Source organism: Onychomys torridus, chromosome 18 (genome assembly GCF_903995425.1).
Source record: "Onychomys torridus chromosome 18, mOncTor1.1, whole genome shotgun sequence".
In the NCBI taxonomy this organism is placed as follows: Eukaryota; Metazoa; Chordata; class Mammalia; order Rodentia; family Cricetidae; genus Onychomys; species Onychomys torridus.
In genome coordinates, this window is record NC_050460.1 from 32,884,223 (window position 1) to 32,898,139 (window position 13,917).

The 13,917-nt window shown below is 39.8% G+C and overlaps 2 protein-coding genes across 8 annotated transcripts in view; one reads left to right on the plus strand and one right to left on the minus strand.

The window, feature by feature from the left end:
* Nucleotides 1–4,829, plus strand: part of Eif5b (eukaryotic translation initiation factor 5B) — a 52,368-nt gene extending 47,539 nt beyond the window's left edge. The window contains exons 19-24 of the mRNA XM_036167846.1: nt 317–448; nt 547–623; nt 717–881; nt 2,091–2,229; nt 3,132–3,293; nt 3,569–4,829. Of these exons, the coding sequence (XP_036023739.1) occupies nt 317–448; nt 547–623; nt 717–881; nt 2,091–2,229; nt 3,132–3,293; nt 3,569–3,676 (783 nt within the window). The 3' untranslated portion in view covers nt 3,677–4,829. The remainder of the gene's footprint in view (nt 1–316; nt 449–546; nt 624–716; nt 882–2,090; nt 2,230–3,131; nt 3,294–3,568) is intronic.
* An 11-nt stretch (nt 4,830–4,840) lies between these two features.
* Nucleotides 4,841–13,917, minus strand: part of Rev1 (REV1 DNA directed polymerase) — an 85,451-nt gene continuing 76,374 nt past the window's right edge. For all 7 annotated transcript variants that reach the window (XM_036167842.1, XM_036167840.1, XM_036167839.1 and 4 more), the window contains 11 exons: nt 13,150–13,370; nt 12,029–12,201; nt 9,801–9,903; nt 9,021–9,186; nt 8,589–8,791; nt 7,592–7,825; nt 6,961–7,081; nt 6,286–6,503; nt 6,043–6,199; nt 5,708–5,810; nt 4,841–5,242 (listed from right to left, as the gene is read on the minus strand). In XM_036167842.1, the coding sequence (XP_036023735.1) occupies nt 5,131–5,242; nt 5,708–5,810; nt 6,043–6,199; nt 6,286–6,503; nt 6,961–7,081; nt 7,592–7,825; nt 8,589–8,791; nt 9,021–9,186; nt 9,801–9,903; nt 12,029–12,201; nt 13,150–13,370 (1,811 nt within the window). In that variant the 3' untranslated portion in view covers nt 4,841–5,130. The remainder of the gene's footprint in view (nt 5,243–5,707; nt 5,811–6,042; nt 6,200–6,285; nt 6,504–6,960; nt 7,082–7,591; nt 7,826–8,588; nt 8,792–9,020; nt 9,187–9,800; nt 9,904–12,028; nt 12,202–13,149; nt 13,371–13,917) is intronic.

Here is a 13,917-nt window from a genome sequence, read left to right on the forward strand (position 1 = left end):
ACTCACTCTGTAGACCAGGCTGTCTCTGCCTCCCAGGTGCTGGGATTAAAGGCGTGCACCACCACCGCCCGGCTCCATCTGCTTTTTTTATTAAGTGCTGTTGAGATTTAACATACTTCCTATTATAGTCGGCTTAAGGCTGAGGGATGAAATGGGCTAGGATTGGGCTAGGTTGTGGTCATATAATCTCTGTTCTAGAACGGACTGCCATGCCTTAATACCATGTTTCAGATGAGTAATTAACTAGAGCGAAACAGTTTAATTATAAGCTGCTGAAGACAGATACATGCTTTGTCATGTTTGATTTCTTTTCAAGGATGAATTGATCCATGAGTTAAAGCAGACACTAAACGCTATCAAATTAGAAGAAAAAGGAGTTTATGTCCAGGCATCTACACTGGGCTCCTTAGAAGCTCTTCTTGAATTTCTGAAAACATCTGAGGTGCCAGTAAGTAACTACCCAGCTTTGTAAGCATGTGATAGTCATGCTGTGTTGTTACCATTACCTGCTGCATGCAGGTAAATATGGGAACTCTCCTTTCACAGTATGCGGGAATTAACATTGGCCCAGTCCATAAGAAAGACGTTATGAAGGCTTCGGTGATGTTGGAACATGATCCGCAGTAAGTGTTCTTGCTTCTGATTGTCTTCAGGGTGTTTGGTGTGACTTACTATTCCTCACTCACTGAGTGACCGTTGGTGTTTCCATGTTTCAGGTATGCAGTGATTCTGGCCTTTGATGTAAGAATCGAACGGGATGCTCAAGAAATGGCTGATAGTTTGGGAGTTAGAATTTTTAGTGCAGAAATTATTTATCATTTATTTGATGCCTTTACAAAATACAGACAAGACTACAAGAAACAGAAACAGGAGGAATTTAAGTAAGTTAGTGTCTTTGTTTACTTTGAATCTTTGGTAATGCAGCTGGTGGAGGATTTCTAAATACAGACAAGGAATGCAGACAACAGAAGAATGGCATTTTATTTATGTCCCAGATACTGCATCCTGCATCCTGAAGTGGTGTGTCTGGGGCAAATACTCTGTGTGTGTGTGTGTGTGTGTGTGTGTGTGTGTGTTTTCACATCTTCTCTGGAGCCTTTCAATTTGAAAATTAATAAACTGTGTAAACTGGGAAATAAGCCAAAAGATTCTGAGGGAGACAAGGCCATTCCTCTATAGACTTTCCAAGTTGGTTGTATCCATACTTCCTGAGGAGTCTGTAAGACCATAGCTAGGCTTCCTCCTTCCGGCCTTTCAGGGTATCTGTCATTGAGAGATGACAGTTGCAGAGAATTGGCTGTGATTGGGGCAGGCATCTCCTCTGGGCCTCTTATTATGTTATGAAGTAACAGTCTAAAGCAGAATGAGTAGTCAGGAGTGTGGGATATGCACAGGCAGAGCAGCACTTTAGGTAACCAAGCCACACACTAGTAGAGTATACTTCAGAGAACATGGCAATTAGAAAGTTGGAGAAGTAACAGGGTCCTCATGTTACAGGAGTAACCTCATAGGTCATGGGAAAGATTTAGTTTGGGGTTTAATTATTTTTCCTGCCAAGTTGTGTGATCATGATCCCATTGGGGGTTACTCTAGTTACATGAACCTGGGTAGTTAGGGAGCCAGTGGCAAGTGCTTTGTCAGGAGGCTTCCATTATCTAGGAAAGAGTTCCAGGGTTGCCTAGTGGACAGTAGCTCAGGATTTAAATTGGCTGAATATGCTTGCAACATGTGATTGACAAGGAAAGTACCTCTTTTTGGAAAACACTTGGAATATGATGGAGAAAATCATATAGATGGTTGCTTACATGCTCTATAAAGTAGACTGCCGTTTTAACAAACATCAGCGAGTTAATGCCCATGTTCTAAACTCCAGGATATGACTGGCAAAAATGTTTATCTTCATGTATAGGTTTCATCCTTTAGTTTGAGCACAAAATGTTTCTTGATTATAGCTTTGAGGGAAAATGGGCTTTTCTCAACAGCCTCTGCTCAAAGTGCATTCATGTAACAAACCTCATGTTCACCTACATTTGCTTTTTTAGTGATTTTGTGAGCTTGAGATTTTTTTTTTGCTTTCTCTTTACTTCCAGGCACATAGCAGTATTTCCCTGCAAGATGAAAATCCTCCCTCAGTACATTTTCAATTCTCGAGATCCAATAGTAATAGGGGTCACTGTGGAGGCTGGTCAAGTCAAACAAGGAACACCTATGTGCGTTCCAAGCAAAAATGTAAGTTCCAGGTCTACATCAATGTTCTTACCTCAGCAGGAAAAAAAAATCCGGGAACAAAATCTCCAAGCATAGTATTCAATCTTCTATAAGTGTGTTTACTCTGAGCCCTGGCTCTCTGTATCTTCCCCTAGGTACCTTGACTTAAGTAATGCCTTACTTGAAATCTTCATCTCATGTGTCTGCTTACTCCATTCCTAGACCTGGCTTGGACAGATTCATGTTGGAATTAAAGTTCAGAGTACTCCTTTGTAAAGAGTCCAGCTCAAATGTGTTATGGATTTTACTCACTTAGATTTGTCTGTTCCTTCCTCACTAGATAGACTTACTGAAAAGGAATCCACAGCACAAGGGGGGGCCCAACACTTGCACTGTGCAGGTCTTGGTGACTTTTATCCCAGTGGACTTGGTTATGGTATCCATTTCAATATTTGCTTGAGTTATGTAAATGGTTACAAACTTGTATTCTCTTTCTGCTCCCCAGTTTTACTACAGAGCTCTCACTGGCCTTGGGAGGATGTGGTAGTTACTCATTATGCATAGTGTGCCCAGTTTGGACAATGGGCACTGGTCATGGTGTTACCTATTGTTGACACGTGGCCTTTTAAGTCTTCATTTTGGGATAGTGACATGTTTTCTACGCTCATCTAGTGTTTTGCCTGCCCAGGTGACTCTGTAAATTAAATGCTTTTCCACTTACAGCCTTCCACCTTTGTTCAGAGCTTATTTTCCAACTGCACAACTACCTTTCTGACTTGATTTGTGACTTGGTGTATGCTGTTCCCCTTTTATCCCAGCCGAGAGTTTATAGCAGGACCACAAAAATGACACTGGATCATCAGACTTCTGTTGTGGGGCCTATGGAGAGCCTGAATCTGACATTCATCTTTCTGTTTTTATAGTTTGTTGACATTGGGATAGTAACAAGTATTGAAATAAACCACAGGCAGGTGGATGTTGCAAAAAAAGGACAAGAAGTCTGTGTCAAAATAGAACCCATCCCTGGGGAATCTCCCAAAATGTTTGGGAGACATTTTGAAGCTACGGACATTCTTGTGAGCAAGGTAAGTATTTTAGCCAATGTGCCATATCTTCAGACTGAAATTTTGGTCCCTTCTATCTATATGTGGATTTGGGAACATCAGGTGGTACTTCTGAGAGGGTAGTACAACTGACAATCCCAGGACCCCAAAGCCACAGCTCACAGGTGTGGCTTCTGCCCCATGAAGCAGGCTGCAAAGCACTGTTTCTTTTTTGTTTATGCAACATCTGGGACCAGTGGCTTTCATCGGCATACCTTACCCTTTGGCTCACACTGTTTGTGCCTGGGCTATTACAGATCAGCCGGCAGTCCATCGATGCACTCAAAGACTGGTTCAGAGACGAAATGCAGAAGAGTGATTGGCAGCTTATTGTGGAGCTGAAGAAAGTATTTGAAATCATCTAATTTTCCTACATGGGACAGAATTTGGAGTAAAGTAATATTATGCTGTGATATTACCAACGGAACAGACGTACTTGGATGCTGATGGACTTAGGTGTATAAAATGTTTTCCATGAGAAACCAAGCAACTTACACTGGTTTGACAGTGGTCAGTTCCCCGCCTCACAGTCCAGTGTGCCTGCACTCACCCTCCCTCAAGACTTGGCTGCTGTTTTAAAGTTTGCCCTTCCTCAAATTTGGATTTTTATTACAAATCTAAATCTCTTTCAATTTTATACTGATTAAATCAGTCCTGCAGTATTTGATTAACCAAGCTTCTACAGATTTTGTGATTCTTGGGACTTTTTTGATGTAAGAAATATCTTTATGGGTATTCTTTCCACAGTGACGTCCCCTACCCCCATCCTCAGCATTCTTCTGCCACATGCCCTTAGGAATTTTTTAGATCTAGGTAGTCTGCTTTTCCTTATCTGTTTTGTGTGCAACCATGGTGTAAAGGATAGCTAGCTCCTTTTTACTGCTTGTAGGAGTCATGAGAGCTCATTGTAGTCATCACAGTTCCAAACTGCCAATAAGGATAAGACAGTGCAGCCCAGTAAGCTGGGTTTTCATGTTAGTGTAGTGCTCACCCTCAGCACGTGCTAACATGTCCTAGGAGGGGTATTTTAGTACATTCCATTGTTCTGTTAATGAAAAGTGGCAGTAAGTTATTGGAGGTCAGTTCTGCATTGTTGGGACACTCTCATGACTATACTTAAATGATTCCTGAGGAATGGGGTCTAAATGATCCTCCAAAAACCTGTTGTAAGAAAACTTGTGTTGGAGATCGTCACTACAGTGGAATTTCAGGTGTTATGACACAAGCATACATTGGAAGAGAGGTTATGTATGTTTGAAAAACTTCAGAACATAAAGTATCTGGACTTTGTGTCTGTGGAAATCAGGAATAAATTCCAGGCCAGGATTTTAGTAGTTCCTGGTTCTCTGAACTACTAAAATCCTGGCCTGGAGTGGCTCAGCAATGTCAAAACTTTTGTACACAGCCTGCAGCAGGCTGGCCTGGAGCTTTTCCAGCCTTTGAAGTATAACAAATTGTTGCTAGTTCCTAGAGCTGGGTTTGTTTTGTTTTTAAGGATTCACAAAAAAAAAAAAAGCCTGTACAAAATATACATACAGTTCTTTATTAAACAACTGTAAACACTTCACTGTAAAAATCCATAAAACTTTATAAACAAATGTTTTGTAAATAGAATCTATGCTACAAGTAAAAGAATTAACACAATTATTTACATGCAATACTGACAAAATTTGGCACTTTTTGAAAAGAAATGTACAAAACACTTGCTTAAAAAGAAATTTAAAATTATAAAAACTCAGCATCACTATCATGCACTTTGCAAATACCTCACAAGCACTGCTGGCACAGCTAGCAGAGAGCACCAGGCTCTCTGGACCATTTAGGTAACTTTCAGTGTGCTTCCGTAAGTCTGTTGTAAAACCACCTGAACATTGTCAAGAATAAAGTCAAACGCCATGTTCCAAACCGACTCCACCGACTGCTGCATCAGCCTGAGGGGAGGAAGATGACCACCATTAAAAAGGTAACTCCAACACACATTTTCTTTCTCCTTCAGACCTAGCTTCATGCTTGCTGGGTTTTTTTGTTTTTTAACTGAGGATAGAATCCAGGGCCTTGCGCTTGCTAGGCAAGGGCTCTACCACTGAGCTAAATCCCCAGCCCTTGTTTTTTTTAATTATTTTAAATTTTGTACTGGACAGGGTGACTTACACCAATAATCTCAGTAATGAGTGACAAAAGCTACTGAATGAAATCTGGTTTTGGATTAAAAAAAACACCTAGTTAGGGCACTCAAGACTAGAGTGTATAACCTTGGGAGTGGCTCTTTATTTTTAACTTACTACCCTGTTAACATGTAAAAAAAATTAACCCAGAAAGCTCAAAATTTTATCTGTCCCTAGACCCTCAAATGGCTCTTGTTAAAGATTTACTAGAAGAAAAATTTCCCAAATTACCTTTTCATGTATTTTATAACTAGATCTAATTTTTCCAAATCTTTTTCCTCTATAAGGTCAGTGCAGTATTTCACAACTTGCAGGATGTCTTCTTCCATTGGATCTAGAAAAGAGGAAAACCTCAAATGAGGACCCCAGTATACTTTTTAGATAAAGTCAGAAATCTGCAGTTAACTCTACCCCCCAATTTACAGCTATCAAAGCTAGTCTTACAATTTTGGAGATAGATGGTGAGAACACATTAGCGTTAGGAAAGTAGAATGAAGCTGTTGTGATTGGTTCATGTTCCTGAATCACAGAACTACAATATTCAGCTACTAGAGGGTCACACCAACCTGAGATAGTAGTTATCCATTCTTTGAGCAGGGTCTTCACATCACCGAACTCAACAGCTCCAGCTAAGTTAGGGGCTGTTGGTCTAACACAGCTGGACTGGTTGAGCTGCAAACTAGAGGGGGTCTGTGTACCAGATGTGGAAGCAGAGAAGTCTTCCTGTTGAAAGAGTGAAAAATGCTGTGTTTACACAGTGCCAAGTACATCAAATCTAATAAATGTCGGTCTTTATTTTTTCCAGTTACCAGGGGTCTCTCCACAGCTGTTCCTTCATGTTTTAGAAAACCGTCCATTAACTTCTGGGGGCTCCCATAGGCCCCTGGAAGACTTTTTGCAGGACTGCTAAGTAGTTTATTTTTCAAAGGGCTCTGAACCTTTCTGGGAGAAGCCATGGGGTTCTTTTTCTTGTTTCTCTTGTCTTTCACTGCTGGTGGCTTTAGATGAAGTAAAGGATTCTTTAGCACTTAAAAAAAAAAAAAAAGTATAAGATCCTCATAATGAATCAAGAAAATTCAAAGTTCTCTGTCCTTACAATATACCCAACTACTGAGAGGCCAAGAATGCACCGACTATAGGCTAGGCTCTACAATTCCTGCCAGCTCAGCTATACAACTTAGTACTTTGACCTTGGACATGCTGTGTATGTGTAATGGAGTGGTCCTAAAGATGAATTTCTCTTAGTACTTAGGCTTAATAAATGTGGGTTCATGACTCATGCCCAGAAGTTGAGATTTCATGTTTTGAGTCAACATTCTTTCAAAGGACAAGTAGCTTGACATGTCTAAATGTGAAGAGTCAGTTCATCAGCACTAGTACTAACCAGCAAGGAATATCACTTCAGATTCTCCAGGATGAAGAGTTAGTACTAACACGATGATGCCATCACTCTAGTCTTTTTTGTGACTTATCAGCTGTCTTACCAGACGTACTGGCTGGCTGCTGATGACCAGTATCCTCTCCCTGCCTTTGTCTTTGGTCATATGCTGCTTTCAGCTCCTTCTGAAGCTCAGCAGGAAGGGCAGCAAAGACATCAGGGTCCACCTGATAGGAAGAAAAGTCACACGTAAGTGAATTGGAGATGGTAGCTAGACTTTTAAAATCACTCTTAACAGGTCCTTAAACAGCTTAACTTACAAAAGATCACAGAAATGAGGAATCAGGTTTGTATACTAACTTATCAAAATGAGATAGTTACAAAATGGGAAACCATGAACACAGGCTGTGCTATTCTCTTGTGCATCTCCACCCTATTATGTGATACAGTGATCTTCAATGGATCAATAATGTAGGCAAAGGATATGTTTATTTCTTCTAGATACTTTCAGCAACCACACAGCATGCCCAGCCTCCCACTTCTCTTCCCTCTGGTGCTAACTTGCCTACTTTAAAAAAGGGTCAAGGGGCCAACCAGTGTTGCAGATATATATATATATATATATACACCTAGTGGTGCATCAAGTGCAAGGTTCTCAAGAATTATGTAGGTATAGAAAAGAGGAAAGTGAGAAGTGAGCTGAAGTAAGACAAGTGACAAACTGTGACATAATTTACTTGTGAAAATGCTGGAAGGGCTATGACGTTGATTCCGGTGTCACTATTAGATTCTTGAGACTCTGGTATTTGTAACAGAACTGTGCCAACAGGATGTGGCACTACACCTGAACTGCAGCCATTTACTGGTTCTTTCTTCTTGGTACCACGTGGCTCTCCTTGTTGAGCAGCATAGACTTGTTGTATTTGTTCCCGGAGATCAGGTGGAAGTGCTTCTAAAACAGACTGATCAATCTGTAAAATACCAAACGTGAACTTGATGCTCAAAAATGAAGATGTGAGGAACAGCAACAGTGCAGATCACCTTTCCTTCAACTTGGTATGCCAGACTTTGTTGACTACCATGGGAGGCCTTACCCACTGAGGAATGAGAGGGGGAGGGAGGGGGAACTGGGGTTGGTATGTAAAATGAAAAAGTTTAAAAAAAAAAGTGTAGATCACCAGCCTTTAAAAAGCCCCCTGCCCAAGCTATCTTGACAGACACTGCTATTGAAGCCTGAGGTGACAGAGTCTGAAGGTGAGTGTACTTTAGGAGCCAGTAGCACACACAAGGACATCCACAGAATACCTTGCAGGAAGAACTTGCGCATAGAAAGGGAACAGAAAAATTAACTTTTCAGCTGAGAGATTTTCCCCAAATATAAGTGGTTACCATATATGTAAAGCAACAAGATAAAAAGACATTATAGAATTCCTTGCTCATTTATCCAGGCCTTCCTTCCTTGTCATCATTGAGGAGGATCTAATGCAAGCCTGGGAGCTCCCCTTTCACTACACCTGGCAGCAGCACTGTACCTATCTCAGCTTCTCTCCATGCAACCGGGCAGAAAAGACGGTAGGAGACAGTGACAGCACAAGGCAGGACTAACTAGCAAACAAGGGGACCAGCAGAAATGGGAAGGGAATGAGTGAGAACACTTAACACCACACACAAAGATGACTATGAATACTGTTTCCATTCCTTAGCCAGTTTGGTGCTTAGGACCAGAAAACATACCTGGGATGGAGACGGGACCTCTATACTTAGATTAAGTCTTGACTGTCCACTGACAGGAGAATGCAGACCATTCCACTTCCTTGAACACTCGCCTCTGCTAGTGTCAGTACTGACACTAGCTGCAAGATGTGTAGAAAAGGATGATGACAAAGTACAAGCTCTAGAGGCAGAGGATGCTTCCAGATCCACAGCAGCCAGAAATACTACAATTATAGGAATAAAAATAAAAGAGCCTCTTTAACTCAACTGAGGAAAACACAAATAAGCCAATAATACACCTCCCCCATCACTGAATTCTCTGTACTTGTGAACACCTTTTTTAGATGCATACTTTAGAATGTGATTTTACTTGCTAAAAGGGGGTGGGGGGAAACAGACCTATGCTGATTTAAAAGGACTGAAATGAGCATCAGCATACTGATGTCTACTCACCTTCCTTGTGTTCCTCTGCTGTGGGTTTCTTAGCTTTCTGAACTTGTAAGAGATCATGGACAGAATGTGATCTACCAGGGAAGAGGCTTGATTGAACTGATGGGCGACTTAAACATGTGGAAAGATTTGCATTAGTAGGAACCAACTGATTCACTTGAATCCCAACCTAGAACCAAAGTAAGGAGAATGTTCGTAAATAAAAGTGAAAATAAGAATTCAACTAAACAAAATTCTTAGTTAATCTTTTGGTACTACCCTCTAGATCCTGTTTCTAGAATAAAGGAGTGAATGAAACTGTGTGAGCGATTTAAGTAGCTTTTCTTTATCCTGAAGTATTTGATTCTTCCCTAACATGATAAGACATTTGAAAATAGAATATCCCAACAAGTGGATTCCAGTATTCCACAGGTTTTCTGGTACAGTATGAGGTGGAAACCACAGGACAATCTGGCCTTGGTGACAAAGTTCCTGTATCTGCTGAATTACCTCAGCAGCCCCAACTGAGGGTTTAAATAGGATCTGTCATTCAAGTTGGCAGGCTGGGTGTAGCTGAGTGGTACAACAATGTACTTATTTAACGAGGTTCAATCTCTCCCTACATAGTAACTTTATAAAGCTAGGAGTGTTCGTTTCGTGTTCTCTGTCTCTGTCTCTCTCTCTCTCCTTGGACAGTACCCAAGAAGCTATAGATCTGCACATATGCCTGCGATGCACCATGACCAAGCTCAGATGAAGCCCAGACTTCACACTAAAGGAAGAAAGCTTCAATGTGATACTTACCCCTCTCATATCCGATATATTTAGCTTCATCATATGAAACATGTTTAGAGTAGCCTTTCCAATTACTTTTGCACTGTCTGTTGCCTGGTCCAGAGTTACAGTCCTGTAAGTATTAGAATTACTTTCCTAAACAATGTACATTCAATAAAAGATTACAAAAAAGTTACTAAGTTTATAAAAATGAAAAATGAATGAATAGCCAGGCAGTGGTGGCACACACCTTTAATCCCAGCACTTGGGAGGCAGAGGCAGGTGAATCTCTGAGTTCGAGGCCAGCCTAAGCTACAAAGAATGAATAAATCGCCCTTACTATGAGCCAGTAAAACCATCTACAAGTATAGAAAACATTACACAGAACAATGATACTTTAAACATTCCAAGGAGACTTCGTCAAACAAAATTTAAGAAAATTTTTAGTTAGTGTACATAAAAATAGTGTTGTAATTAAAACAGACTGCATGTAGCCAGAAAAGTTGGATTCCAAGGGAAATTTACTTTAAAAAATGATACTGAGGTACAAATAATATTCACAGGAGAAATGAATCAATTATTTGTGGCTGAAGAAATGGCTCAATGTTAAGAACACTTACTTTTGTAAAGGACTGTAGTTCAGTTCCCAGTACCTCTAGCCCCAGGGAATGTGACACCCTCTTCTGGCCAGGCATGTGAGTGTGTACACGTGTACACACACACACACACACACACACAAAACAAAAACAAAAAAACATGTATTCTTAACTACTGAAGCATCTCTCCATGCCTCTGGGGTTTTTAACTCTCCATTATATTTAGAGGAAAGCCACTGAATATTTCTGGCATTTAAATATCTTTATTCCAATGCTACTTTCTCTAAGAGCTTTTATAAATGCATAAAGAAAATATAGTCTGGCATAAAAGCCAGACTAGAATGGAACACTCCAGGTCTGTAAAGAACCTTACAGGTCTGTTATGGGGTAACAATGGTTTTAACTCATCCTAACATCTTTAGTGCCAATGAAGATTCTTTTGCATGAGCACAGTGGCCCACTGCAAACAAAATTACAGTATCACACCACTGAGAAACACTCTAAACTGGACCTGGTTATTGTATTGCATCCTGCCTGCCCGCCCACAAAAACCAATACTTAAGAACCAGTTTCAAATAGAAATGTCTATTATCATTGCATTTAATTGCCATATGTAATATACATACATACATACACACATACATCATATTTCAACATTTATAAATTATATTGTTGACTTTGCCTGTTTCCATAGTACATAATGCTTTCAATGACCTGATTCTGTATTTGAGATTTTATAAGATCACAATAAGCAACTTATGTTTGACAGGAGCTAATCTTTACTGAAAACTCTTAATATATATAATAATATAACCCTTACATACAGTTTCATTGTTAAAAATGTTTCCACTTTGGTTTGTTAGATGAACTGCAGTTTGCTGAATAGAAAGTGCTCTTTAAAAAGTGATTTCATGTTGGCCAGACCTCACACAAACCCTAGATTTAAGTGATGTACACATCGAAAGTCAGGATTTTAAATAAAGGCTTTCCACCAGTTTTCAGAGATAATTCTGATTGCTCATTTCACAAAGAGAACTGCTGCTTACATGAGTGATTTACTCAGAGATCTGGGAAATTCTGTCTTTGACAAACCACATCAGTCACCTTGGCTTGCTAATGTGTAGCACTTTCCCACATACAGCCTGGAGATCCTAAAAGGAGCCAGCCACATGTGGATGTATGTAATATGGATGTGGTCTGTTCAGTTATTTTGGAAAATTGATAACACAGTATGGTGGCAATGATTTAGAGAACCACTGCTCTAGGGAAAAACTCATGTTGTCATGAGTACTTGACAGGCTCTTAAATTGCCACGAACTGTGAACTAAATCTTATCTTTAAAAAGTATCCATTAATCCCAGCACTCATGAGGCAGAGCTAGACAGATCTCTTTGAGTTCAAGGCCAGCCTGGTCTACAGAGTGAGATCCAGGACAGGCACCAAAACTACACAGAGAAACCCTGTCTCGAAAAAACAAGCAAAAAAAAGATATCCACCCTGCAGCTTTCAGTATTCTGCAATAGGTATTAAACCTAAGTCAAGGGATGCTTAACATAAGAACTAGTAAGTTTTTAGTAAAACTACTACTGATTTTATTTTGTATGACTTATAATAACTTGCACAGTAACTACCAACTTTTTTTTTTTTTAAGATAAAGTTTACCTGGCAATGTTATCACAAATTCCATGGCCTCCAAACTTCGCAGTTTCTACAGGGGCCCCTGGCTTCCGTACCATTATTTTCAGAGTAAGACGTTTGCCCTTCATGCCAGCAGCTTCAAGTCGTCTTTGAATTTCTTCTGAAAGACTCAGAAGGAAAGCTTCTGCCTCTTTTGGCTACCGAAAAACAAAGATAGAAGGGGAAAAAAAAAAGCTACTTCCACACTACTTTCCTTAATTTAATATTCTTCTCAAGTAGCTCAGCTCTGAACATTGAATATCTTATTTCCCTATCATAAGCATTTATTTAAAAGAAACATTGTGTACACACCTATGCTAATATAAATGCTCATGTTTTCAATGTACTGAGTACTCTTCATAGCATTTCCTTTCTTGCTCTTTTATGCTATCACTGACCTGTTGCAATTTTTAAGTTTTCTGATAAAATATGAATTCTAACACTATGTCAGAATCCTTCATGATAGTTTAGAAGACCAAACTCTTGTCAGATTTCAAATCTTGATGTGCAGTGTTTACAGAACTAAATTCCAGAGACATACCCAAATCCAGATGTGTATTCTTAAGGAAAGCAAACACTATTCCATCTATACTACCACCATCTAGAGCAGTAGGTTTCCTAAGACCACTGGAAAACAGGTGTTTACATTGCGATTCCTAAGAGTAGCAAAATTATAGTGAAGCAGCAACAAAAATAATTCTATGGTTGGGGGACATGAGGAATTGTATTAAAGGGTCGTAGCATTAGAAGGTTGAGAACCACTGCACTAGGGGCATGGAAAATGGGGTAAATGAGACCTATTTTTAAGTATAATTTACAATAAAATTTGAAACTTGTATGGCCCTTTCCTCTTCATTGGTAATGACAACAATTACAATTCAAATTGCTTTTGATCCCCAAAACAAAGTGCTTTGCATTTTTCCTTAAAACCTGGATTTTTTTTTCCACCCCCTGATTTTTCAAGACAGGGTATAGGCATGCACCGCCACCACCGGGCAAGGACCTGGGTTTCTTATTTAGGGATATACCAGTTTTAATATTTATTATTTATTTCAATCATCAAGAACTTTAGAGGTTAGAAACAGGAGCATGTAAAGACATATTACCTGGGTGAATCTTATTCCGTAGTTGATCTCAGCTGACACAGACTTCCTTTCCTTCTCTGTTCTGACTGGTCTATCATCCAAACCACGGCAGAATCTATATAGCATCTGACCTGTTTTGGGGCCAAATTCTTTCTGGAGTTTTGCCATGGTCATACACTGCAAATCTCCACAAGTTTTAATTCCCAAAGATGCTAGCTTAGATTCCATTGAACGTCCAACTCCTAGGAAAAGGAATACACATACAGTTGGTGCAAACTATTACTATTTTGGTCATTCTTACGCATGCAAAAACTTAGTTTTACATAAAAAAATAATTTTGTGAGTAATTCCAAGATTACCATCTTAACCACAAATCTGTAAGTATACTCGTATTTAAGGATTTATTGTCTGAATCTGTAGCACAGACTCAAATAGTACCCAGCACATATATAGTAGGACTGTATTGTGATGATTGCCACTATCCATGACGGTTTCACCACCTTCACTCTGGACTGGAACTAGAATGGAAACTGACGATATAAGCCCATATACCACAAGGAACCAAAGTGGAACCATGGGAATTAGGGCTACTCAGCAAGGAATGGTAGTGTAGTAAAGGAAGGAGACCCATTTCTTTTATCAAAAGCTAACTTAACCACCTTAAAGAGGAGACATTAATCTTTTCTACAACGAGGCCAGAGTACAGCAGTCTCCACAGCCTCCCATACAATGTACACAAAGTTTCAGTGCTACTCATGACACTGATGATCTGCTGCCCTACACCACATC